Source organism: Corythoichthys intestinalis, chromosome 22 (genome assembly GCF_030265065.1).
Source record: "Corythoichthys intestinalis isolate RoL2023-P3 chromosome 22, ASM3026506v1, whole genome shotgun sequence".
In the NCBI taxonomy this organism is placed as follows: domain Eukaryota; kingdom Metazoa; phylum Chordata; class Actinopteri; order Syngnathiformes; family Syngnathidae; genus Corythoichthys; species Corythoichthys intestinalis.
Window position 1 is genome coordinate 17,010,467 of NC_080416.1, and position 25,091 is coordinate 17,035,557.

At 40.0% G+C, this 25,091-nt stretch overlaps 1 protein-coding gene across 2 annotated transcripts in view; it reads right to left on the reverse strand.

The window, feature by feature from the left end:
• Positions 1-25,091, reverse strand: part of khdrbs3 (KH domain containing, RNA binding, signal transduction associated 3) — a 194,311-nt gene that overhangs the window by 34,020 nt on the left and 135,200 nt on the right. For both annotated transcript variants that reach the window (XR_009061836.1, XM_057827250.1), the window contains exon 7: positions 21,951-22,033. Coding sequence is in view for 1 of the 2 variants with exons in the window: in XM_057827250.1 (XP_057683233.1) it covers positions 21,951-22,033 (83 nt within the window). In the remaining variant the exon portion in view is untranslated. The remainder of the gene's footprint in view (positions 1-21,950; positions 22,034-25,091) is intronic.

Genomic DNA, 25,091 nt, shown 5'->3' on the forward strand with positions numbered 1-25,091 from the left:
CTATTTGCAGCATTAAAGAACCTTTAAAGTGCCTGTGACACGAAAAAGCACGTTTATTTCATAATACACACGGTATTTTATGCTCTTGAATGAAATGGACTGCTTGGGTGTGTGTGGAAGCGATCGTTCTATTTTATTTAGTTTTTTTAATCCCGCGCCATGAAAATTAGTGACTTCCAGCCACAGTCTCGAGTTGACAAAGAGGGCGCTGTGACGTGTACGGAGGAAGGAGTCCTCTTCACTATACAGCCGTACTATTGTATAAGAAGGACTGATTCCGCTGATTTTGCGGATTAATACGTTTATTTTTCGCATCACGCCAGCCAAACGGCAGCAGAAAAATCTTGCTCTAGGCGTGTGCGCCTTTTTGGGGTTTCAAAAGATTCCCATTCACCGGTGGATATTGGCCAAAACAAGCCCTACTACTGTGGGACCATGGGACTTACAAGGAAGTGAGTAAACATCGTGTTTTGCATTATGTCAAATACTGGGATCATTTTAATATGTAGGTGACTTGCATTTAGTGGCTGACATGCATGCGGGGCGGCTTGTCGCACATTCACCCGCCGGGAGAGCACTATATTCGTGCTCATGTGCCTGGTGTTCTGTCAAATTTTCCGAACGATCTGAAATTGCAACTTTGAGTTAAAAATAGCCACGAATACAGCGATTACAAGTAAACACTACAAACTTTCTTTAAATAAAGGACTACTTACGTTTGATCATGGATTGGCATGCAAATGTTCAGTGGTTATTGTACAGCTGCTTCCTCGGCGAGCTCTCCTGTCCATATTAGCAGGGGAACAAGCTGTAAATTGCTCTCCGCCAGGCGGTTATCGGCGGAGACAATCGGGAACCCAGTCGTCATGTGAAATAATCCGGGCTAGTTATGTGTGTTTTTCCGCTTCGAAGACTTTGAAACATCAGTCGGTTCGGGTTAGCGTGCCGGCTAGCTGTCACGCCTCTTGGTTTGTTAACATTGTCCGGAGCCAGAGAAGGGAAATGACATAAACCCGATTTAGGTGGCATAAAATATCATTCGGGAGGTGCGACAGTAAAGGTGAAGTCGACAGTTTTGACCATGATGGAGTAATTTTGCCATGTCGTCTTGAATAAATGCATTTTTATGATTTCATATTCCATTTAGCACAAGACTGTTATTTGTCATGACCATGCTATTTATTTAGCAATTGGGGAAAATACTATAAAAAATAATAATATCCTGTAAAAATATTGGAGTAGAGAGACTGAAACAATGACATTTTGCGGCTCTCTTCGTCACGTTTTCCTTGTTCTGAATAATTCCCCCTCAACGGGCTGACTGGTCCTTCTCAAGCCATTTATTTAGCTATTGGGGAAAATACTTCGATAAAAAGAATATCCCGTAAAAATATTGGAGTAGAGAGACTGAAACAATGACATTTTGCGGCTCTCTTTGTCGTGTTTTCGTCGTTGTGAATAATTCCCACTCAATGGGCTGCATACTAAATCAAATGAAATCATGACTCCGCTGACGTCATCCACCTGTTGGGGACGCTAGAGCCCTATAATGGTAGGCGTGGCTAACCGGCAGATTAAAAGACTAATTTGTCATCATCTGCGCATTACTAAATTGTTGTATATAGTCTAATCGTCTCAAAATATGATTCTAATTTACCTAATAATCCTATTTAAGACTTTTTTTCTCGTGTCGTACGCACTTTAAGTTTCAAGAACCCACTCTACTGTACTGTATAGACAAGTTTCCGAGGTACTTTCGCTTTACTTCCGCATGTCTGCAAGCAACTTCCGTTTTAGAATTTTTCCATCTAAAACAACAGTGGAGTTGGAGTAACATTACTCATCAAATCCCTTAAAAAGACAATTTGGAACCAATGTTTCCATCTGCCATCATCATGACAGGGGAGGACAACATGTTCATGAAGGCAGATGTGGAACCAAGCTCGTGCCACCACAAAGACCGGGTGTTTTTGGAGCCGTGTTGGTGCCTTGTTATGGAAGGTATGTTCTTCCTATTCCTGCTTTTTTATGTGTCCGGTGACCAAAAAAGTACTATAGCTAAAATCTTGCTCATGAAACGACTTGTTTCCTTTGATATTGTCATTACGATGATGATTGTAATTACGATGATCTTTAAAAGTATTTACTACATCTACCCCGGGGCTTCCGAAAGGCTGGGACAGACGGTAGCTCGCCTCGTGGCGGACCTTCAGCTCGATCCAGAGATCCGACTACGAGCTTTTAAACTGCAGCAACTTTAAGATATGCTATGGAGCTGGAATTACCGAGGACCGCGGGAGAAAGCCTATCTGTGGGTCTGTGTAATGTCGGATCAAAGTTTAGCGAGTCTCTCAAGCCGCTTTTCAAATAATTTTATAAATTGCGATTTATTGACCTGTTTTGCACATGCAACAATTGTTTTAAGTAAAACAAGAAATTGAATCATGTTGTCCAAATGTTTTGTTGCGATCAATATGTGCTATAAAAAAGAATGACATAGTATTTTCGTTTATATTTACATACCTTGTAGTATAATTTGTAATGTCACCTTATTTTGGTCACTCAAGTGGCCGGCGTATCAAACTATACCTCATATCAACACTGGCTGACAGGTTGTCATAATTTTGTCCACGAATGATCAACGAAGTGATAAGAACAATCATAGAATCTCATCTACGTCTCATCTACGATGTGCTGAATCTATTTTTGGAGAGTGTGGGATCCTCCGGCTTGATTTTGCAGTTTTAACTTTGTCAACACGCTGCTTACTTCAAACGCAATTCATGTTGTTCATTCTAAACCGGAAGTTCGGAGTAGGCATTTTCCAAGATGGCGCCACCCATATTTCGCTTAGGAAACCTCTCTATACTGTTAAGGCGGGGGTCAGCAACCCACGGCTCTAGAGCCACTTTTAGCGCCCCACTCGTGGCTCCCTGGAGCTTTTTCAAAAATGTTTGAAAATGGAAGAAAAAGATGGTGAGGGAAATATATGTTTTGTTTTAATATGTTTTTTGTTAGAAGACATACAGTACATGACACAAATACTCTTCTAAATCATTGATATTGTAATGAAGTCAAACTTCAGGTGGCATCGTGCAACAGAGTTAACGGTGCATTATTTTCTATAGGATGCACTGCAGGAAAAATCAACATTTAATCATGAAGGCTCATGATGTACAGTGGGGCAAAAAATTATTTACTCAACCACTAATTGTGCAAGTTCTCCCACTTGAAAATATTAAAGAGGCCTGTAATTGTCAACATGGGTAAACCTCAACCATGAGAGACAGAATGTGGGAAAAAAAACAAACAAACTGAAAATCACATTGTTTGATTTTTAAAGAATTTATTTGCAAATCATGGTGGAAAATAAGTATTTGGTCAATACCAAAAGTTCATCTCTTTGTTATGTAACCTTTGTTGGGAATAACGGAGGCCAAACGTTTTCTGGAACTCTTCACGTGCTTTTCACACACTGTTGCTGGTATTTTGGCCCATTCCTCCATGCAGATCTCCTCTAGAGCAGTGATGTTTTGGGGCTGTCGTTGGGCAACACGGACTTTCAACTCCCTCCATAGATTTTCTATGGGGTTGAGATCTGGAGACTGGCTAGGCCACTCCAGGACCTTGAAATGCTTCTTACGAAGCCACTCCTTTGTTGCCCTGGCTGTGCGTTTGGGATCATTGTCAAGCTGAAAGACCCAGCCACGTCTCATCTTCAATGCCCTTGCTGATGGAAGGAGATTTTCACTCAAAATCTCTTGATACATGGCCCCATTCATTCTTTCCTTTACACAGATCAGTAATCCTGGTCCCTTTGCAGAAAAACAGCCCCAAAGCATGATGTTTCCACCCCCATGCTTCACAGTAGGTATGGTGTTCTTCAAATGCAGTTCAGTATTCTTTCTCCTCCAAACACAAGAACTTGTGTTTCTACTATTTTGGTTTCATCTGACCATAACACATTCTCCCAGTCCTCCTCTGGATCATCTAAATGCTCTCTAGCGAACCGCAGTCGGGCCTGGACGTGTACTTTCTTCAGCAGGGGGACACGTCTGGCAGTGCAGGATTTGAGTCCCTGACGGCGCATTGTGTTACTGATAGTAGCCTTTGTTATTGTGGTCCCAGTTCTCTGTAGGTCATTCTCTAGGTCCCCCTGTGTGGTTCTGGGATTTTTGCTCACCGTTCTTGTTATCATTTTGACGCCACAGGGTGAGATCTTGCATGGAGCCCCAGATCGAGAGAGATTATCAGTGGTCTTGTATGTCTTCCATTTTCTAATAATTGCTCCCACAGTTGATTTCTTTACACCAAGCGTTTTACCTATTGCATATTCAGTCTTCCCAGCCTGGTGCAGGTCTACAATTTTGTCTCTGGTGTCCTTCGACAGCTCTTTGGTCTTGGCCTTAGTGGAGTTTGGAGTGTGACTGACTGAGGGTTGTGGACAGGTGTCTTTTATACCATTAATGAGTTAAAACAGGTGCCAATAATACAGGTAACGAGTGGACCCTCGTTAGACCTCATTAGAAGACGTTAAACCTCTTTGACAGTCAGAAATCTTGCTTGTTTGTAGGTGACCAATTACTTATTTTCCACTGTAATTTGGAAATAAATTGTTTAAAAATCAAACAATGTGATTTTCTGTTTTTTCCCCACATTGTGTCTCTCATGGTTGAGGTTTATCCATGTTGACAATTACAGGCCTCTCCAATCTTTTCAAGTAGGAGAACTTGCACAGTTGGTGGTTGACTAAATACTTATTTACCCCACTGTATTTGTAGCCAACTTAGTCATTTTGATAGTAGGCTAATATAGCTAATATAGATAAATGCAGCATGTGTTGCCTTCATAATGAGGTTTTTATTTTTCTATGGATTTTTTTTTTTTTTTGGTCCAGAGTGGTTCTTTCAATATTTTGGGTTGCCGACCCCTGTAGGGGGTATAGTCCATTGCTTTTGGTATATTTGTAGCTAAAGTGACTTTTTTTCTTTTCTTTTCTTTTCTTTTCAAACAAAAACCACGCAGGCCATCATTCCTTGGTCATGCAGCATAAGGATCTCACTTGAGCTATTGCATTGTTAGAGTTTGAAATACATTTCTGCTTTTTAAATAGGTCAGCTTTTGATTTGACATTCATTAGCAGAAGGCCACCGCTGCTTTGTGTAACCTCACTGGTAAAATTGCGGGAGCACATCTGTCTGCAAATTCGTGTCCGGGCCAAGACACGAAAAGACAACAGAAGCAGCAAAGCAATTGTCTTTCATTGGGAATGTGATCCGATGCCTATTTTCCCTCAGGTAACGTAGAAAAAAAAAAACATTCCTCTGTAGTGCATCTGTCATGTCTGTAAATGACTCATCCTCAACCCTGATGTTGCTGTTAGGGCCCAACAGATGGGGGTGTTAAAATTGAATGATGTAGTACACGTCCCAAGTGGACGGTGTTTTCTTAGGCCGCCATTACTCTTGCCGTGCTCAGTGATGAATCTGAAGAGACCTCACAGGACATTAAAGAAGGCTGCAGAGGTAATAAAGTCAAGTCTCATGATGAAACTGTTAAGTTTTCTTTTTCCTGGTAGGCACTGCATATTCTCCACATTAAACAAACAAGGACGATAAAACTTGACAGACAAATTTCAGTGCCATTGACACAGGTAGACGGCTAATCCATTTTAACTTTACCAGGTGCTCATGGTAAGGTGTTTATTAGCCACGAGGCCTTTCAGTGTAAAAGCTTTTGTATAATATATTAAACATTATGAATAATTTACACTCTTTGTAATTTAAAAATACATATACACCTACATTGTCGGTAGGGACATTGGCAGAACTAATGGGAAGGCACAAAACTCCACGGAGCATAAAACACAACATTAAGGAGCGAGCAGACATGACTGAATTATTTAAATTATGTAAGATTCCCCTTAATGCTGCACATGGAGCTTGTTTACAACCTCCTAGCAATTAAGGAGATTCTTTATTTTAACAGAGAGAGTATTTATGTGATTCAATGTATGCTACTATTTAGGCTCGCCGTAATCATAGCAACATATAATGGTGTCAGTTGTAGTAAAAGGTATTTACACCTGCTCATGCTTTTGTGTAGTTGTTGGCGTGTACACTATCAATTCCAACTATTCCGCCCTTTTTGTGAACGAATAACAAGTTAGTTGTGTTTAGTAGATACATTATCCCTTCGCCTCCAGAAGCGGAGGTGAGGCCAGTCCACTTGAAAACCGAGGATGTGCACGCTTTGAATGGAGGTCCCCTCCGCTCCAGGAAACACCAGGTATGTCGCAATCCGGCTCAAAGGACCAATTAAATGTCAAGTTCAAAAATAGAACCTTAGGTAGACATTTGTAAAATTACCCAAAAATAAGGAGAGAAGACACTCAGTTTTCTTGGCCAAGGAGAGCAAGGGGGGACTAGACAGTGAAATGCTAGATTACGCTGTTTAGTCACCAAAATTGATCTAAAACTAAACTCCTTGCTCTTTCTTTTATTAGGGGCTTGTCCTAACACAGAAAGGTGCCGCCCTAAAGGGAGGGGGAAAGCAAGCTGGAGACACCCATGTGACTTTGAGTGGCTATGTGTGAGCATGTAGGCGGAACTAACTAAATACACGTGTGTAAGCAAGGGCATTTAGATAAAGTTGTCAGAATGACCCAGACACTTCAGTTATGCAACGCTGCGGCCATGGAAGATGTCCTCGAATGGAAGATGTCCTCGAAAGTCTAATGCTGAAGGTGTCCCAGAAGGTCTAGTTACGCAATGTTGCGGCCATGAAGCAAGGCAGTTGTCACCCCGACCCTCTTTAACACTTTATAACACTTTAAACATTACACTACAACCTATTATAGCAAGCAATAATCATTTACTGGTTATATCAATAAGAAAAATATGTATTAGGTATATATGAGCACAAACAAATATTCAATCAACCCTCGATAATTAACTCAACAGGGAAGTACAGTGGTAGGAAAAAGTATCTGAACCTTTTGGAATGTCTCACATTTCTGCATAAAATCACCATCAAATGTGATCTGATCTTTGTCAAAATCACCGATAAAAATACAGTGTCTGCTTTAACTAAAACCACCCAAAATTTAATAGATTTCATATTTTAATGAGGATAGCATGCAAACAATGACATAAGGGGGACAATAAGTAAGTGAACCCTCTGCCTAAGGAGACTTAAGAGCAAATGAAACCTAATTTTCACCAAACATTTTAAGTCAGGTGTGTTCCCAGTCACTGATGAGTGGTTTAAAGGTGTCCTGCCCACTATAAAACACACACCTGATATGAAATGTCTTGATGAGAAGCATTGTCTGATGTGCATCATGGCTCAGTCAAAAGAGCTATCTGAAGACCTGCTATCAAAGATTGTTGATTGGTATAAAGCTGGGAAAGGATACAAAAAAAATCTCTAAAAGTCTGGATGTTCATCAATCGACAGTCAGAGAAGTTGTCTACAAATAGAGAGTTTGGCACCGTTGCTTCTTTCCCAAAGAGTGGCCGTCTACGAAAGATGATGCTAAGAGTTCAGCGCAGAATACTTAGAGAAATAAAAAAAGAACACAAGAGTGTCTGCTAAAGACTTACAGAAATCCCTGACACAGTCCAATATATCTGTGCACACATCAACTATATGTAAAACTATGGCCAACAATGGTGTTCATGGGAGAACTCCATGGAGAAAGCCACTGCTGTCCAAAAAAAAAAAAAAAAACATTGTTGCTTGTTTAATGTTTGCAAAAAGGCACTTGGACACTCCACATAAGTTTTGGGAAAATATTTTGTGGACTGATGAGACAAACGTTTGGGAGTAACATACAACGTTACAACATGTGTGGAGGAAAAATGGAATCGCTCAGCAACATCAACACCTCATCCCCACTGTGAAGCATGGTGGAGGGAGCATCATGATTTGGGGCGGTTTTGCTGCCTCAGGGCCTGGACAACTTGCAATCATTTATGGAAGAATGAATTCAAAACTTAACCGGATGTTTAGCAGGAAAACCTGAGGTTGTCTGTCAGACAGTGGAAGCTAAAAAGAGGATGGATGCTGCAACAAGACAATGATCCAAAACACAGAAGTGAATCAACTTCAGAATAGTTTCAGAAGAACGAAATACACGTTGTGGAGTGGCCAAGTCAAAGTCCAGACTTCAACCCCCTTGACATGCTGTGGCATGACCTAAAGACAGCGATTCATGCCGGACATCCCAGGAATCTGACTGAACTACGGCAGTTTTGTTGAGAAGATTGGGCCAAGATTAGTCCTGATCGATGTGCCAGACTGCGGCTACTGGAAACGTCTGGTTGAAGTTATTGCTGCCGAAGGGGGGCTACAAATATTAAATGTGATGGTTCACATACCGTAATTTTCGGACTATTAGCCGCTACGTTTTCTCCTCATTTTGAATCCTGCAGTTTATAGTCTAGTGGCTACTTATCTACTAATGCTCATGGCAGTGTCATGTCGTAATTATGATATCCTTATGATAGTCTTATGGGGCCACTGTCAAATGTGTTCTCAAAATACCATTACTAGCAATTAATGAAACAACTGGAACAGTAACTGAGAAATACTAGTAATTAGCACAGAAAATGAATTTTTATTGTTATTTACATCTGTAGCGCTGCAACGCATGCTAGGAGGCATGTTGGACGACAACAGTGTTGACAGCAGGTGGGAGCAGATGTTGACTGTCTCCCCCAAAGGAGCAGTGATGGCCAAATCAAGCTTCTTGAAGCAATGAAGTCTTGCAGCCAATTAGTTCAAAACTTCATGGTGGTTCAATTGTTCTTATGACAAATTTGGTGGGTGGGTGGCGGCTTATAATCAGGTGCGCCTAATAGTCCAGAAATTACGGTACTTATTTTCCCTCCTTTTGTCATTGTTTGCATACTATTCTCATCAAACTATAAAAATCTACAAATGTTTGCCTGGTTTTAGTTAAAAAAAAAAAGACAGTTTTTTCATCTGTGTGATTTTGACAAAAGATCGGATCACATTTGATGGTGATTTCATGCAGAAATGTGAGAAATTCTAAAAGGTTCAGATACTTTTTCCACTGTATATGCATCGATCCTTGGACACTGATTCCCTACATTTTTATTGTATCCGTGCTGGTCAATTAATTGCAAACTTTTGGTACGCTCTTTGATTCACAGTCATCAACCTGTGGTTACACAACTGTGCTTGTTTCTAAAGTGAAATTAAAGAGGTTATCCATTTAGAATGATACGCTTAGCTGTTAAAAGTTGCAGTTTGCGATTAAATAGGACTCAGTGACTATTAATTTCAGGTACCTTATCAATAAGAAATAAATATCCACAGCTGTCATTTAAACATCAAATTTTCTGACACTGGGCACCCTATTTTACTCCAGCATCCTTGTTAGTCTTGTAATTTCATTCAAATTGTGGACAGCCTGTAAAAGCAGAGTAGCAAAGCAGCCCCAGACATTAATTAAGCCTCTTTCTATTTAAGTTAGTTAACGTGTTATTTGCATGATGATAAAAGACTAGTTTTGTTCACCTATAGCTTAGCGATCTTGTATTTAGCATTGAAAAACAACTAGAAGTTGTTAAACCCATTATCACGTTGCATTAACAACTACTGTAGCTCCAGATGGGAGACAATTAAAAGTTTTGTCACCACTTGTGTATCTTTACAATGCAAATGTTTCTCCTCCAGTCAGGTGATTCACTTGTACGGTTCTGCCCAGTGTACCTTTACACATTTGTCCACTTCAACACTAGCAAATTGGCCCCAAAACAGCCCGAAAGCAATGTTGTGCAAAAAGCCAGTGGAGCGGCGAGGGCGTCGGACAATAAACCACAATATGGGCAGTGTTTTGTTACCAGCACAAAAATGTTAGTGCAGCATTTTAGTTGTGAAAGGTTTCTTTACTTTGTATCAGCCCCCTTCTTTCACTGGTCACTTTAAAATGGGGGGAAAAAATGCCAGCCATTTTTCTCCTCCAAATGCCCAGTTTTATGAAAAGACCATATTTCCTGCGGTGACACACTTCTGTGATGCTCTTTTTTGCAATCACGCCTTTCATTCTCATCTGCCATTGGCCCGCTAAGGAAAGTGCTGAGTGCAAATGCCCCACACAGACCCTTCTGATTACAGCAGCCCGGTGGTGATTTTTCGCACACAACAATACAAAAGAAAAGAAAACATCTGAGGCAAAAAGCAGCACAATTTCCTGTCCCCAGTTCAGTGTGAAATGAAGCTCACACATCTCAGATGCCAAAGCTTTCTTATGGATGCATTGATTGCTCAATATGGTGGCTGATTGCAAAGCTAAGAAGGACGCCGACCTCAACTCTCATACATTACTTTCAAGCGAATGCATGAAACTATTTTCAGAGAAACACCGCCACTCACTTTTTGACATCTGATCGAAAAAAAAGGTTTTCGACTGTCATTCAAATACATTTTCAGGTTGTAAGTGAGTGAGACTGATCAAATAGATTATTATATTTTATCTTCGAAACCTGATAAAAGGACATCAAATACTTTGGGGTGGGGGGGCACCTTAAAACGACTCATATGCACTATGACTAGTAGTGTATTTATTGGATCTCCCCTCCCCCTTAGATACGGTCAAAATCCCTCCACAGCACCTGTCACTCTTCTTGATGAGCTGTCAACTTTGAAAGAACATCAAGGCACACAACAGCACTGCAGGTGTCTCAGAGGTTTGACGTCTAGGAAGCCAATCGGCTAAAATTATAGAGTGTTGATGGATGGAAAAATCAAGCGTACCCTTGTACTAAATGGCTTTGTCAAAGGGACATACAAATAGAGCACCGGAAAAAAAATAACGCATTTTCTCAGGTGTGCTTACTTGTTTTTGTACTACACTACAATTGGCACTTTTAACAATAATATAAAAAGTTAAAAGGCTCAAATGTTCACCGAGACCAAATCACTGTCCTGACATGATGTCAGCCTCAGATTCCTTGAGCCAGCTCTCAGAGAAATGTTTTTTTAATAATGTTCGCGTCAAATCATATCATCATATGGACCATTGCACTAAATCAGTGCAATTTGCTTCGAGATAAAATGAGCCGTTGCACTTCCTTCAGTTTTGCATATTGATCGGATTGTACAATGTAAAATATCAATTTAAACTACCTTGGACACTGGAGAAATGGCGCATGTCCGTATTTTTCGGACTATAAGTCGCACCAGCCATAAAATGCCCAACGAAGAGGAAAAAAAACATATATAAGTCGCACGGGAGTATAAGTCGCATTTTTGGGGGAAATTTACTTGATAAAATCCAACACATAGATTAGATATGTCATCTTGAAAGGCAATTTAATATAAAAATACTAAGGGTGTAACGGTACATGTTATAGTATTGAACCGTTTCGGTACGTGGTGCTCGGTTCGGAACGGACGCGTACCGAACGAGTTTCTGACGTAATATAACCCTTACTTTTCGAGGCTGTGAGTCGATCGGGTTACAGTTTCTTTGTGTAGATTATATTTACTCCGTCTTCTCTACTATAATGAGGACCAACTCGGTAGGACAGTATAACCCAGAAACGTCAACGGCACGACAACGTGGCCGCCGCGAGAACGCAGTGAAACGTGGGCGTTAGAGTCAATCAGCCAATGCACACCAGTCCCAGTGCGGCCGCGTGTTAGATGCGTCCCAGAAGCGGCCCAACGCCACGCACGAGAAAAGAACGGCGGAGTTTATTATTTGACGCGAGACGCGGCCCTCCTGCGTCAATACTACTACCAGAAGTCACTCGTGTAAAATACGGTGGATCCAGTCGATCTTCAAAGTAATATGCAATCGTAACCTACTTTTTGAGTCCATCAGATCTCTTGAGTGGTAGATCGGGGCACAGATGACTTGTCTTTGTTGATTTACTGCCGTCTTCTCTGCTATAATAATAACCAACACAGCCCCGTGTTCAATACAAAACCCTCCTACCACGACAAAACAAGTAGGAACTTTCCTATTCACATAGGAACTAAAGTTATACAACATTAAATATACAATATAAATGAAAACTACATCACATTTGTAAAATATAAACAAATAATAAAATAAATAATAGCCCATTTAAATAAAATAAATTGAAATGAGCTAAAACACCTGTAATTAAATAATAAGAATAATAGACACATCCTGCTTACACATTTAATTTATTAATTTCTGTGTGACGCTTTAACTTGAGAAAATCCACCAATAAAGCTTTTGAAAACTGTTCAAAAGAAAAAAATGTTTCATTGAGGCATTTCATTTGTAAAATACATGTTAAAATCTTTGTCATTAGGATTGCTTTTCTCTTTAGCACAGGACTTCTTTTTTCTTCATTCTTTCAGAAAGGAAGCTGATCAATTCGCGGGGTCTGAAAGGCAAACTGTTGTTGGATTATCATTAAATACCCGCTACTTTTTGAGCAGAATTCTAGCTTTGTATAGGCTAGTGTTCCTATTGTTGAAAGCATAAAAGTGTGTAATAAACGACTAGCACATTTATATTTCGCATTTTGTTTTCTTACTGTACCGAAAATGAACCGAACAGTGACCTCAAAACCGAGGTACGTACCGAACCGAGATTTTTGTGTACCGTTAAACCCCTAAAAAATGGAGAAACAATAGAGAACAACATGCTGAATAAGTGTACAGTACGATGTTAGATGATGCATAAACAACGAAATGCTAATATACTGTCCTCACCAGGAAGCTACGGTTCGGTCCTGGCTATACAGCGAGCTAAACTCCCAAATGACGATGCTGGACGTCCGTATAATTTGCTGAATCAATTTCGTCCTCGATAGCAAACAGGTTTGCATCAACGTAAATAAATGATAATTAGGTGCTATTACAGCAATGACACAAACAGTTAGCATGCGTTCGCTAGCATTAGCACATCGTTCAAACAACCACACAACTGGCTCTAAGTGTCCGATCGCGGGTGGAAAACACACAACGACAACAGAAAAGATGATACACACAGGCATTGCCTCTGTAGAGATATTTTACAAGCATAAACAATGAACGTAGGTTCGCAGCGGTGTCTCTCTCACTCGCCCACTCGCTCAGAGACGCTGCGTAGCTGTCCGTCTTCTTATGGCGTGTGAGCGCTCTTCTTTGCGTAAACAAGTGCGAGTGTGCCCCCAGTTGGGCATGAAAGTGCCACAAACTAAAAGCATCAATTTCAATATTAAAAAAATCAATAATACAATCGAACACACATTGCCAAAGGCAGAACGCGAACGTGGCCATAGCTATTAAGCGTTATTCAGATAACTATAGCATAAAGAACATGCTAACAAGTTTACCAAACCATCAGTGTCACTCCAAAACACCAAAATAACATGTGAAATGATATCATAATGTGTTAATAATTTCACACATAAGTCGCTCCTGAGTATAAGTCGCACCCCCAGCCAAACTATTAAAAAAAACTGCGACTCATAGTCCGAAAAATAAGGTACTCAAATTTGATTTTACCCATTTAAAAATATATAATCTTTATTTATTTGTATTACTTTTTATCCAATGAGTTTATTTTCTTCAAGAAAAAAAAAACCTTTATAGATAAGTTTCCGAGGTACTTCCGCATTTCTGCTTGAGACTTCCGTTTTATACTTTGTCCATCCAAAACCACAGTGGAGCTGGAGTGGCATTACTCATCAAAATCCCTCAAAAAAGGCAGTTTGGAAATACCACAACCATCTGTCATCATCACAACATGGGAGGACGACATGTCTAACAAGATGTGGAACCAAGCCCATACCACCACAAAGACTGGGTGTTTATGTAGCCATGTTGCCGCTGGTGTTATGGAAGGTATGTTTTTCCTAACCCTGCATTTTCATGTGTCCGGTGCTCCAAAAATTCAAAAGCTAAAATCTTGTGCATGAAACATCTTGTTGTCTTTGATATTGTTATTACGATAATGATGTAATTATGATGATGTTTAATATTATTTACGACAACTGTACTGCTGTTGCTGCAACACATGCTATCTGCTGCTAGCCTGTTGCTAATCAGTACGTGTAGGATGGTACAACTATGTAAACGCATAAATGCAAGTGTTAAGTTTTTTGTTCGTTTGTTTAAAGGTGGAAAACGCTGTCAGGCAAGAGAAGACAACTTGAAGTGCCTCACAACAACACTTAAGGCTAAGTTATGCCTCTGCGGTAGACCTATGAGAGCAGACCTGATTTATGACCCTCCGCCGTAGGCTAACGTGTAGCTCCACAAAATTCAGACTACACGTCACGTCAACGCATAGTGACATGACGCAAATGGACTGTGAATGGTCCGCTCAGAATGTTGTTTCTGGTTCAGTGCGAAATCATCGCCATTTACAAACATTCTTGCGCTAACGACCACCTCCGCAACAGTCTTCTGCGTAGCCTGCACCTCAACATTTGTGTGATCAACTGTTGTTGTTTAATATTGATGAGCTGAAGATCCACATTCAAGAGTTCCATCTCCGTTGGTATTGTTGTGTTACCGAAAGAAAACTAGAGGAAGTCAACAAGAGTCCCCCAAGACCATACAAATACAAAGCCGCACCCCTCTAGTGGCTTGGCAGTGAATTACAGAGCAACGCGTTCCCTTGTCGCAGAACTATCGACTGCTCATTGACGCCATACTCGGGACGCCGTCACCACAACGCATAAGAATAACTCAGGCTTTACTGTACGTTGAAGGACACACTGTATGTCGAAACTACGTGCGTTCTACTTTGATGATAGAAGGCTCAACTTTTGCTCCATCTTCGTTAATATTTTCCAACAATTTTATAAATTGTGATTTATTGACCTGTTTTGCACATGCACTAATCGTTTTAAAGTGAAACAAGAAAGGGAATCATGTAGTCCAAAAGTTTTATAGCGATCAATATCTGCAATAAAAAACAATGACATACTATTTATGTTTATATGTACATCCCTTGTAGTATTTCCTAGTTACAACAAAAGCCCTTCTGCATTCAGCAACTGTAATATTATTTGTAATTCCACCTCATTTTGGTCACTCAAGCGGCCAGCGTATCAATCTATACCTCACGTTAATAAAGGCTGCAAAGGTTGTTATAATTTTGTCCACGAATGATCAACGAAGTGATTAGAACAAACATACAATCTTACATACTATCATACACTGGTGCATTATAGCTACTAGCTGGTCGCTGACCAAAACATTCCACTTCCAACCATATGTTTAGGCGCTTCCAGGAGTTAATGCAAAGCACAGAAAGTCTCGGAGTCTCATTTACGTCGTGCTGAATCCATTTTGGAGATTTCGTGGGTTCATCTGGTTTGATTTTGCAGTTTTAAACTTGTCAACACACTGCTTACTTCAACCGCATTTCATGTTGTTCTGACAAACCGGAGGTTCGGAGCACAAATTGTCAAAGATGGCGGCGTTCATGTTTCGCTCAGGAAACGTGTCTATAGCCTGGTATTGCTCATGATAGCTTAGTGAGAGTCATGTTGCAATCATATGGAAAGTGATATAATTTTCTCCTTCTATATAGGTACTTTACATTTACCATTATTCCCTGTGAAATCATATTGGATATTTTTACTTGCATTGCCACTCACTGGAAGAGTCTTTTCACACAAGTGTCTTTAAATCTTTTCAAATTCACCACACAAAGACTAAGTCCAACAAACAAACAATTGAATGACTGACAAAACACATTTTTAACTTGTGATATGTTCTTTAGGAAAAAGAAAAAAAACTGATTCTACGCAGTAGTTACAAACCTGTTTGAAGAGGCCCTTAAGACGTAAATCTGTTAACACCAAGAAAGGTGCTTTGTGTGCCTTCACTTTTTACCTTTTAGTGTTTCTTGTGTTAAGATTTACACTTCCTCTCAAGGGATGCAGCTGCCATTTAAAACATTGTCACACAGCTATCTGCGCACTCGCGGGCCCCTGGGATCCATAACATACCAAAGCAAAGGTAAAGGGGAGAATGTTTTTTTTTTTTTTTTTTTTGTTCAAGTGTGAAGCACGAAAGAGCACTTAAATCGCACCCGGGTTTTGAAGGAGATCGCTAGTTTGTGATCCCAAGTGTCCAGCCAGGTGCTGTGCATTCATTTTTCTGATAGAAAGACCCACAGTTGTTTGCTAATGAATTTCATGAGTAGCTGCCTTGACCTTAACGTTGGAGTGGTACTAAAACAATTTACGCTCTCCCCTGAGATTGGCACTCAGAAGGCAAGGGAGCTTGGATGTTTTACAAAATTGTTAGGTGGAAGCAGTAATATAGTAAGGATGACTCCCTCCTACTGTCATGTAAGGTTTTGCAAGGCTGCCTAAGGCACTCGCGCTATTCTGTAAATATTACTTAAATGTCTCTAGGGTGTCTAAAAACAGCTTATTTTTCTCAGATTGCATGTGCTAGGTTGTGAAGGAATTGTGCTATCAGTGTTACAGTATCCATTCCTTTTACATGCCGCTTAATCATATGATAATGCATCTACAGTGGGGCAAATACGTATTTAGCCAACCACTAATTGTGCAAGTTCTCCCACTTGAAAATATTAGAGAGGCCTGTAATTGTCAACATGGGTAAACCTCAACGATGAGAGACGGAATGTGGAAAAAAACCCAAGAAAATCACGTTGTTTGATTTTTAAGGAATTTATTTGAAAATCATGGTGGAAAATAAGCATTTGGTCGATACCAAAAGTTCATCTCAATACTTTGTTATGTACACTTTGTTGGCAATAATGGAGGCCAAACGTTTTTTGTAACTCTTCACAAGCTTTTCACACACTGTTGCTGGTATTTTGGCCCATTCCTCCATGCAGATCTCCTCTAGAGCAGTGATGTTTTGGGGCTGTTGTTGGGCAACACGGACTTTCAACTCCCTCCACAGATTTTCTATGGGGTTGAGATCTGGAGACTGGCTAGGCCACTCCAGGACCTTGAAATGCTTCTTACGAAGCCACTCCTTTGTTGCCCTGGCTGTGTGTTTGGGATCATCGTCATGCTGAAAGACCCAGCCACGTCTCATCGTCAATGCCCTTGCTGATGGAAGGAGATTTTCACTCAAAATCTCTCGATACATGGCCCCATTCATTCTTTCCTTCACACGGATCAGTCGTCCTGGTCCCTTTGCAGAAAAACAGCCCCAAAGCATGATGTTTCCACCCCCATGCTTCGCAGTGGGTATGGTGTTCTTTGGATGCAATTCAGTATTCTTTCTCCTCCAAACACGAGAACCTGTTTTTCTACCAAAAAGTTCTATTTTGGTTTCATCTGACCATAACACATTCTCCCAGTCCTCTTTTGGATCATCCGAATGCTCTCTAGCAAACCGCAGACGGGCCTGGACATGTACTTTTTTCAGCTGGGGGACACGTCTGGCAGTGCAAGATTTGAGTCCCTGGCGGCGCATTGTGTTACTGATAGTAGCCTTTGTTACTGTGGTCCCAGCTCTCTGTAGGTCATTCACTAGGTCCCCGCGTGTGGTTCTGGGATTTTTGCTCACCGTTCTTGTTATCATTTTGATGCCACGGGGTGAGATCTTGCATGGAGCCCCAGATCGAGGGAGATTATCAGTGGTATGGTGCAGGTCTACAATTTTGTCCCTGGTGTCCTTCGACAGCTCTTTGGTCTTTGCCATAGTGGAGTTTGGAGTGTGACTGACTGAGGTTGTGGACAGGTGTCTTTTATACGGATAATGAGTTAAAACAGGTGCCATTAACACAGGTAACGAGTGGAGCCTCGGTAGACCTCGTTTGAAGAAGTTAGACCTCTTTGACAGCCAGAAATCTTGCTTGTTTGTAGGTGACCAAATACAGTACTTATTTTCCACTCTAATTTAGAAATACATTCTTTAGAAATCAAACAATGTGATTTTCTGTTTTTTTTCCACGTTCTGTCTCTCATGGTTGAGGTTTACCCATGTTGACAATTACAGGCCTCTCAAATAATTTTCAAGTAGGAGAACTTGCACAATTGGTGGTTGACTAAATACTTATTTGCCCCACTGTATGCGAAACATGACAAGCAGGAATCACATCCAACTGCTAAATGAAATGCACATAACGTTGGGGAAACACTCTTTTAGGCACTGCACACCAAATTTACAATGCTGTTTAAAAAGTTTAAAAAAAAATACAATCTCCTTTTTAATTTACTCCATGTTCGCAAGTAGAACGGCCACTTGGATAGGAAGCCATCAGTCTAATTTTGTGTCAGACAGACTGCGAATTGTACTGCTTGTTATCCTCTGGCAAGTGAAAGCCTGCCAAGCAGTCACCGCTCAGATTGGCGACTGCAAGCTTTTAAGGTGAGCGGAACATTATGAGGAGACTTCTTGTCCAAATGTACACCATAACGCCAGTGTTGTTTTTGGCAGCCCTTATAATTTTCGTCTTAGTCTTTTGGATGATAGTACTTATTGCACTTAGTCATATTTTAGTCATCTTAAAATGTGTTTGTCTTCGTCTAATTTTTGTTGACCAAAACTCAAGACTAATTTTGTCTAGTTTTAGGTGACATTTAGTCATAAATGTTTTTGTCTGTAAAATAAAAAAAATAAAAAATAAAAAAATAAAATAAACTCGAAAAATAATAATTAAATAAAGATTTCCACCTACCGTAATTTTCGGACTATATCGCACTATAATCCGCCACCCAACAAATTTGACACGGAAACGGCATTGGTTCATAGATAAGCCGCACTAGACATTAAGCCGTAGCTGTCCTCACTGTATTAGGGGCCATTTACACCAACATTTATCAACCGGTAACACTTAATTTGAGAGCAGCATCATAAGACTGTCATAAGACCAAATAAACCACCATGAACCATTGCTGCCAATTGATTCAAAGCTCCATTGCTTCAAGAAGCTTGATTTGGCCATTACTGCTCCTTTGTGGGGACAGTCAACCTCTGCTGCCACCTGCTGTCAAAACTGTTGTCGTCCAACATGCCTCCTAGCATGCATTGCAGTGCTGCATATGTAAATACTAATTTATAGCTATATATTATAGTCCGAAAATTAAGGTATTTTGAACGAACATTGACAGATGAGCACATATTGCAGCGTCCACAAGGACAACACCAGCTTGGAAGAAAACCAGCAGGAAAACAGTACAGTATTTTAAATTAATACATGGATTGATTGGATGCCACGAACTTTCTGAAAAAATGTCGTCCGAGAATTTAAGAGGACGCTTGCCGTTAGCATTAGCCTAATGTTAACGTCAACTAATGCTACAAGTTACATTTGGTGTGAGATGATAACTCAGCGTAGACCTTTGAAGGCTAAAGCAATATTGCATATTCTCTTTGGCCAAGAAAACTAATCTCAACGCGTATGCAAGCCTGCATGGAGACTTGAGATGAAACACTGGTCAATCAGGAAGGGCGGGGTGGGCACAGCACGTCACAAGTGAAACAACCAGACACTGCTATGACAGTAGCAGGCTAACTACACATTATTTGTCAAACATTGTGAAAACGTGACGGACACTACTAGTGCTTCTAAAAAAATTAGCACGTTGTGATAAAGTTCATTATTTTCTGTAATGTACTTATAAATATTAGACTTTCATATATTTTAGATTCATTACACACAACTGAAGTAGTTGAAGCCTTTTATTGTTTTAATATTGATGATTTTGGCAAAAAAGTTAAGAAAAACCAAAAATCCCTATCTCAAAAAATTAGCATATCATGAAATGGTACAATAAAGAAGCTACTAACCTAATCATCTGAATCAACGAATTAACTCAAAACAACTGCAAACGATTTCTGAGGCTTTTAAAAACTCCAGCCTGGTTCATTACTCAAAACCGCAATCATGGGCAAGACTGCCGACCTGATTGCTGTCCAGAAGGCCATAATTGACACCCTCAAGCAAGAGGCTAAGACACAGAAAGAAATTTCTGAGCGAATAGGCTGTTCCCAGAGTGCTGTATCAAGGCACCTGAGTGGGAAGTCTGTGGGAAGAAAAAAGTGTGGTTTACTGATCATGGCATTACTATGCTCAATTGGCCTGCCAACTCTCCTGACCTGAACCCCATTGAGAATCTGTGGGATATTGTGAAGAGGAATTTGAGAGACACCAGAGCCACTGTGGATGAGCTTAAGGCCGCTATCGAAGCATCCTGGGCCTCCATAACACCTCAGCAGGCTGATTGCCTCAATGCCGCATTGAAGCAGTCATTTCTGCAAAAGGATTAAGTATTGAGTGCATAGCTGATATAATTAATTGAGGGTTTACTTTTTTGTACTTAAAAAAAAAAAAAAAAAACACTTTTTTGTATTGGTGAGATGAAATATGCTAATTTTTTGAGATAGGGATTTTTGTTTTTTCTTGACTTTTTTGCCAAAATCATCAATATTAAAAATATAAAAGGCTTTAGCTACTTCAGTTGTGTGTAATGAATCTAAAATATATGACAGTCTAATGTTTATCAGTACATTAGAGAAAATAATGAACTTTATCACAATATGATAATTTTTTGGGAAGGACTAGTATTGCGCATTTTCGTCTCGTTCTCGTCTCGTCAGTCGTCAGGCATTCATCTCATTGTTTTAGTCTATCATTTTTGACTCGTTATCATCATGAAAAAAAGTGTTCGTTGCCGAAATATTTTCGTTGTCGTCATCGTTCACGAAAACACAATGATTCGGGCATACACACCTCAAGCCTTCCTGTGCCTGCGACCCTCAGGGACTTTTTCAGCCATTGTCTTTTGTCAATTTTGTATTAAAACAGGAAAAAAGATCTTCATAATTAAGTAATCACACTAAAAGTGGACTACTATAGTATATTCAGGAAAAACTGCTTAAATACATATTGTACATCTGCTGTAGGCCTCCACATTAAACATGAATCAGAAGAATGATATAAGAAAAACAAAGTTAGTGACTCAGTTGTCTCTAGTGCATCAATGTCTGCCGATTATTTGCTTATTCATTTTTTGCCAGTTAACAGACATGAAAATATAGAGTTGACCCACATATAGCCTTTCCTAAAATATAATATGACTCAAGCTCTCATCCCACCATCTTCACCAAAAGACTCCCACGATTATTTTGTTTTATGTTAGAACCGTGGTCCTCCCCTAAGCATATCTGTGCAGGTTACAAACCTCATTATGTTGCAAAAAGCGATGGGTGTAACAATCATTTATCCACCACCCAAAAAGATAAACCCCGGGTGACATGAGATACATCTTGACAGAGCTATAAGGGAAGTTATCGACCGTTGTGCTCACTAAAGAAAAAATATGTCTATTTCTTCACCCCCCTACCTTCAAGCTGCTGCCAATACAATCCAATTGTGGACATTCTAAGTGGGCCAACAGTCATTATTTCTGTAAAAAAATGGCGGCAAACAGACATGCATTGTTGCGCATTGTTAAAATACTGCAGGACACCAAGCAAATGCCTTTTGACCTTGTACAGCTTGGAGAAACTGATGGCTCCCTGGATACAAAGAAATCAATATTCTGCATTTAGCTGTCGAGGTCCCTTTGCTAAATAGACACACATCCTCTTATGAGTGTTTACAACGAATACAGTTGCCGCCAATTAACAGAAACTATATGCTTTGTGACCCATTTTGAAATTGGACTGTTTATTTAGAATATAGCGATCACTTTGAGGAATCACCTTTAAAAAAAAAAACAATGGCAAAGTCAAACTGGAAACAAAAACACCTCATTAACAGAGAAATCATCGGAGCATGAACGCCTCCAATTACTTCGTGCATAGTAATTGGATTGTAAATAAAGCTCAAAATTTGCATTTTTTTGTAACATTCAAACATTAATAGCTGTGTTTCACCCCCTCTTTCTGTGAAGTCAATTTAGGAACGTTCATAGTTTTTGATGAGTTAGATTTGACGAAATCCATCATGAAAAATTCTGCTGTTGCTCAATTAGTCAAGGAGAGATAGGAAGAGCATAACTTACTTTTGTCCGTGATTAGTGTAATTGTTGTCGTAGGACTCATATCCTTGGTCGTCATAAGCCGTTCCATAGCCGTCGTCGTAGTCCTGGAAGAAGATTTGAATAATGAGGTGAGGGGCAGAAGTATTTGCACCCTTTGTGATTTTGCAAGTTCACACACTTAGAAAATAGGTAAAGGTCTGAAATTTCAATCATAGATGCATTTCCACTCATAGAGACATATTATTAAAAAAAATACAGAAATCACATTGTATGATTTTTTAAAAAAAATTATTTATTTGTAATTTTCTGGGGTTCATAAGTATCTGTACCCTTGAGAATCAGCAATAATGATGACACTCAAAGAGTTGTCAGCCTACCCTAAAAAAGTCCGCCTTTACTAGGGGTGTAACAGTACACAAAAATCTCGGTTCGGTACGTACCTCTGTTTTGAGGTCAGTTCATTTTCGGTACAGTAAGAAAACAAAATGCAAAATATGAATGTGCTAGTTGTTTATTACACACCTTTGTGCTTTCAACAATCTGAACATTAGCCTATACAAGCTAGAATTCTGCTCAAAAAGTAGCGGGTATTTAAAGATAATCCAACAACAATTTGCCTTTCAGACCACGCGTATTGGTCAGCTTTCTTTCTGATAGAAAGAAGAAAAAAGAAGTCCTGTGCTAAAGAGAAAAGCAATCCCAATGACAAAGATTTTAACATGTATTTTACAAATGAAATGCCACAATGAATCATTTTTTTTTCTTATGAACGGTTTTCAAAAGCTTTATTGGTGGATTTTCTTAAGTTAAAGCGCCACACAGAAATTAATCATTTTTAATTGTGTAAGCAGGATCTGTGTATTATTCTTATTATTTAATTACAGGTGCTTTATCTAATATCAAATTATTTTATTTGAATGGGCTTTTATTTATTTTATTACATGTTTATATTTTACAAATGTGATGTAGTATTCATTTATATTGTATATTTTATGTTGTATAACTTTAGTTCCTATGTGAATATTAGTTCCTACTTGTTTTGTTGTGGTAGGAGGGTTTTGTATTGAACACGGGGCCGTGTTGGTCATTATTATAGCAGAGAAGACAGCAGTAAATCAACAAAGACAAGTCAACTGTGCCCCGATCTACCACTCAAGAGATCTGATGGACTCGAAAAGTGGGTTACAATTGCATATTAGTTTGAAAATCGACCGGATCCACCATATTTTTACACGAGTGACTTCCAGTCTGCCCGATCCTAGCTACCGGTAGGAGTATTGACGCAGGAGGGTCGCGTCTTGAGTCAAATAATAAACTCTGCCGTTCTTTTCGTGTGCGTCGTGTTGAGCCGCTTCTGGGAAGCGTCTAACATGCGGCCGCACTGCGACTGGTGTGCATTGGCTGATTGACTTTAACGCCCGCGTTTCACTGCGTTCTCGCGGCGGCCACGTTGTCGCGCCGTTGACGTTTCTGGGTTATACTGTCCTACCGTGTTGGTCCTCATTATAGTAGAGAAAACTGAGGAATTTTAATCTACACAAAGAAACTGTGACCCGATCGACTCACAGCCTTGAAAAGTAAGGGTTACATTACGTCAGAAATTCATTCGGTACGCCTCGGTTCCGAACCCAGCACCATGTACTGAAACGGTTCAATACAAATATATGTACTGTTACACCCTTAGCCTTTACCCCATGAGTATCCACCCACACACCACCCATTTTTGCTCATTATTGTCACCTGTGCACCCCACAGTCAGTCGTAATCCAACTGCTACCATGGGCAAGACCAGAGAGCTTTCAAAAGACACCAGAGAAAAAAATGGTTAAGCTCCACAAAGCTGGAAAAGGCTATGGGACAATTGAAAAGCAGCTCGGTGAGAATAAATCAACAGTTGCAGCAATTGTTAGAAAATGGAAAAGGCTAATCATGACTGACAATCTACCTCGAACTGAGGGTCCATGTAAAATCTCTCCTCGTGGGGCATCACTCATGATGAGAAAAGTGAGGACTCAGCGTAAAACAACACGTCAGGAGCTGGTTAATGACCTGAAGAGAGCTGGATGCACAGTTTTAAATGCTAGTGTCAGTAGAACACTACTGTGCAGTGGTTTAAAATCAAGCATTGCGCAGAACGTTCCCCTGTTGAAGCCAGTACATGTGAAGGACCATCTGAAGTTTGACAGGGACCATCTGAATGAAGCAGAGGGGTCATGGGAGAAAGTTATGTGGTTAGATTAGACCAAAGTAGAACTTTTTGGTGAAAACTTTACTCATCGTGTGTGGAGGAAAAAGAAGGATGAGTACAATCCCAAGAACACCATCCCCACTGTGAAATATGGGGGTGCTTTTTGTCAAAGGGGACTGTATAAAGCAGAGAATGAATGATGAGACGTATCGTCAGATTTTGAGTCACAACCTCCTTCCCTCAGTCAGAGACTTGATGAGTCGTGCCTGGATCTTCCAACATGCAATGATCCTCAATCCAATAAAACATTTTTGGATGGAGCTGAAACTTCGTGTGTCTCATCGACACCCCAGAAACCTGACGGATTCAAAGAAGATTTGTATGGAGGAATGGGCCAAAATCCCTGTTTGCATATGTGAAAATCTTGTGAAGAACTACAAAAAGTGTATGACCTCTGTAATTGCAAAGAAAGGCTTCTGCAGTAAATATTAGAACTGATTTTCTCAGGGTTAGAAATGCTTATGAACCCCAGGAAATTACAACGTGAGTCTCTATTAGTGGAAATTCATCTATAATTGAAATTTTAGACCTCTACTTCTTTTCTAAGTGGGTGGACTTCTAAAATCACAAGGGGTGCAAGTACTTCTGCTCCTCACGCTATCACCATAAATTGCATCCTCAAATGATTACCATAACTGACTACAATAGCAACAGGTCCAAACTATACAACAATGATCAGTGTACAACAAATATTAAATGGGAATGAAGAGATTGGAGACCTAAGAGTCATTAGCAATGCAAGACAAACAGCTTTTTTACATCAAAGTGATGATGATACTTGTACTATTAGAGTAGCGCCTGCATCCTTCTTTTGTCAATTGAGTGACAGCGGAATGGAAGGACGCATGCAGCGGTCACATCTCATCATCACCTCAAAGCCTGAGCCTTGAACATCTGTTTGGACTCTGGCAATG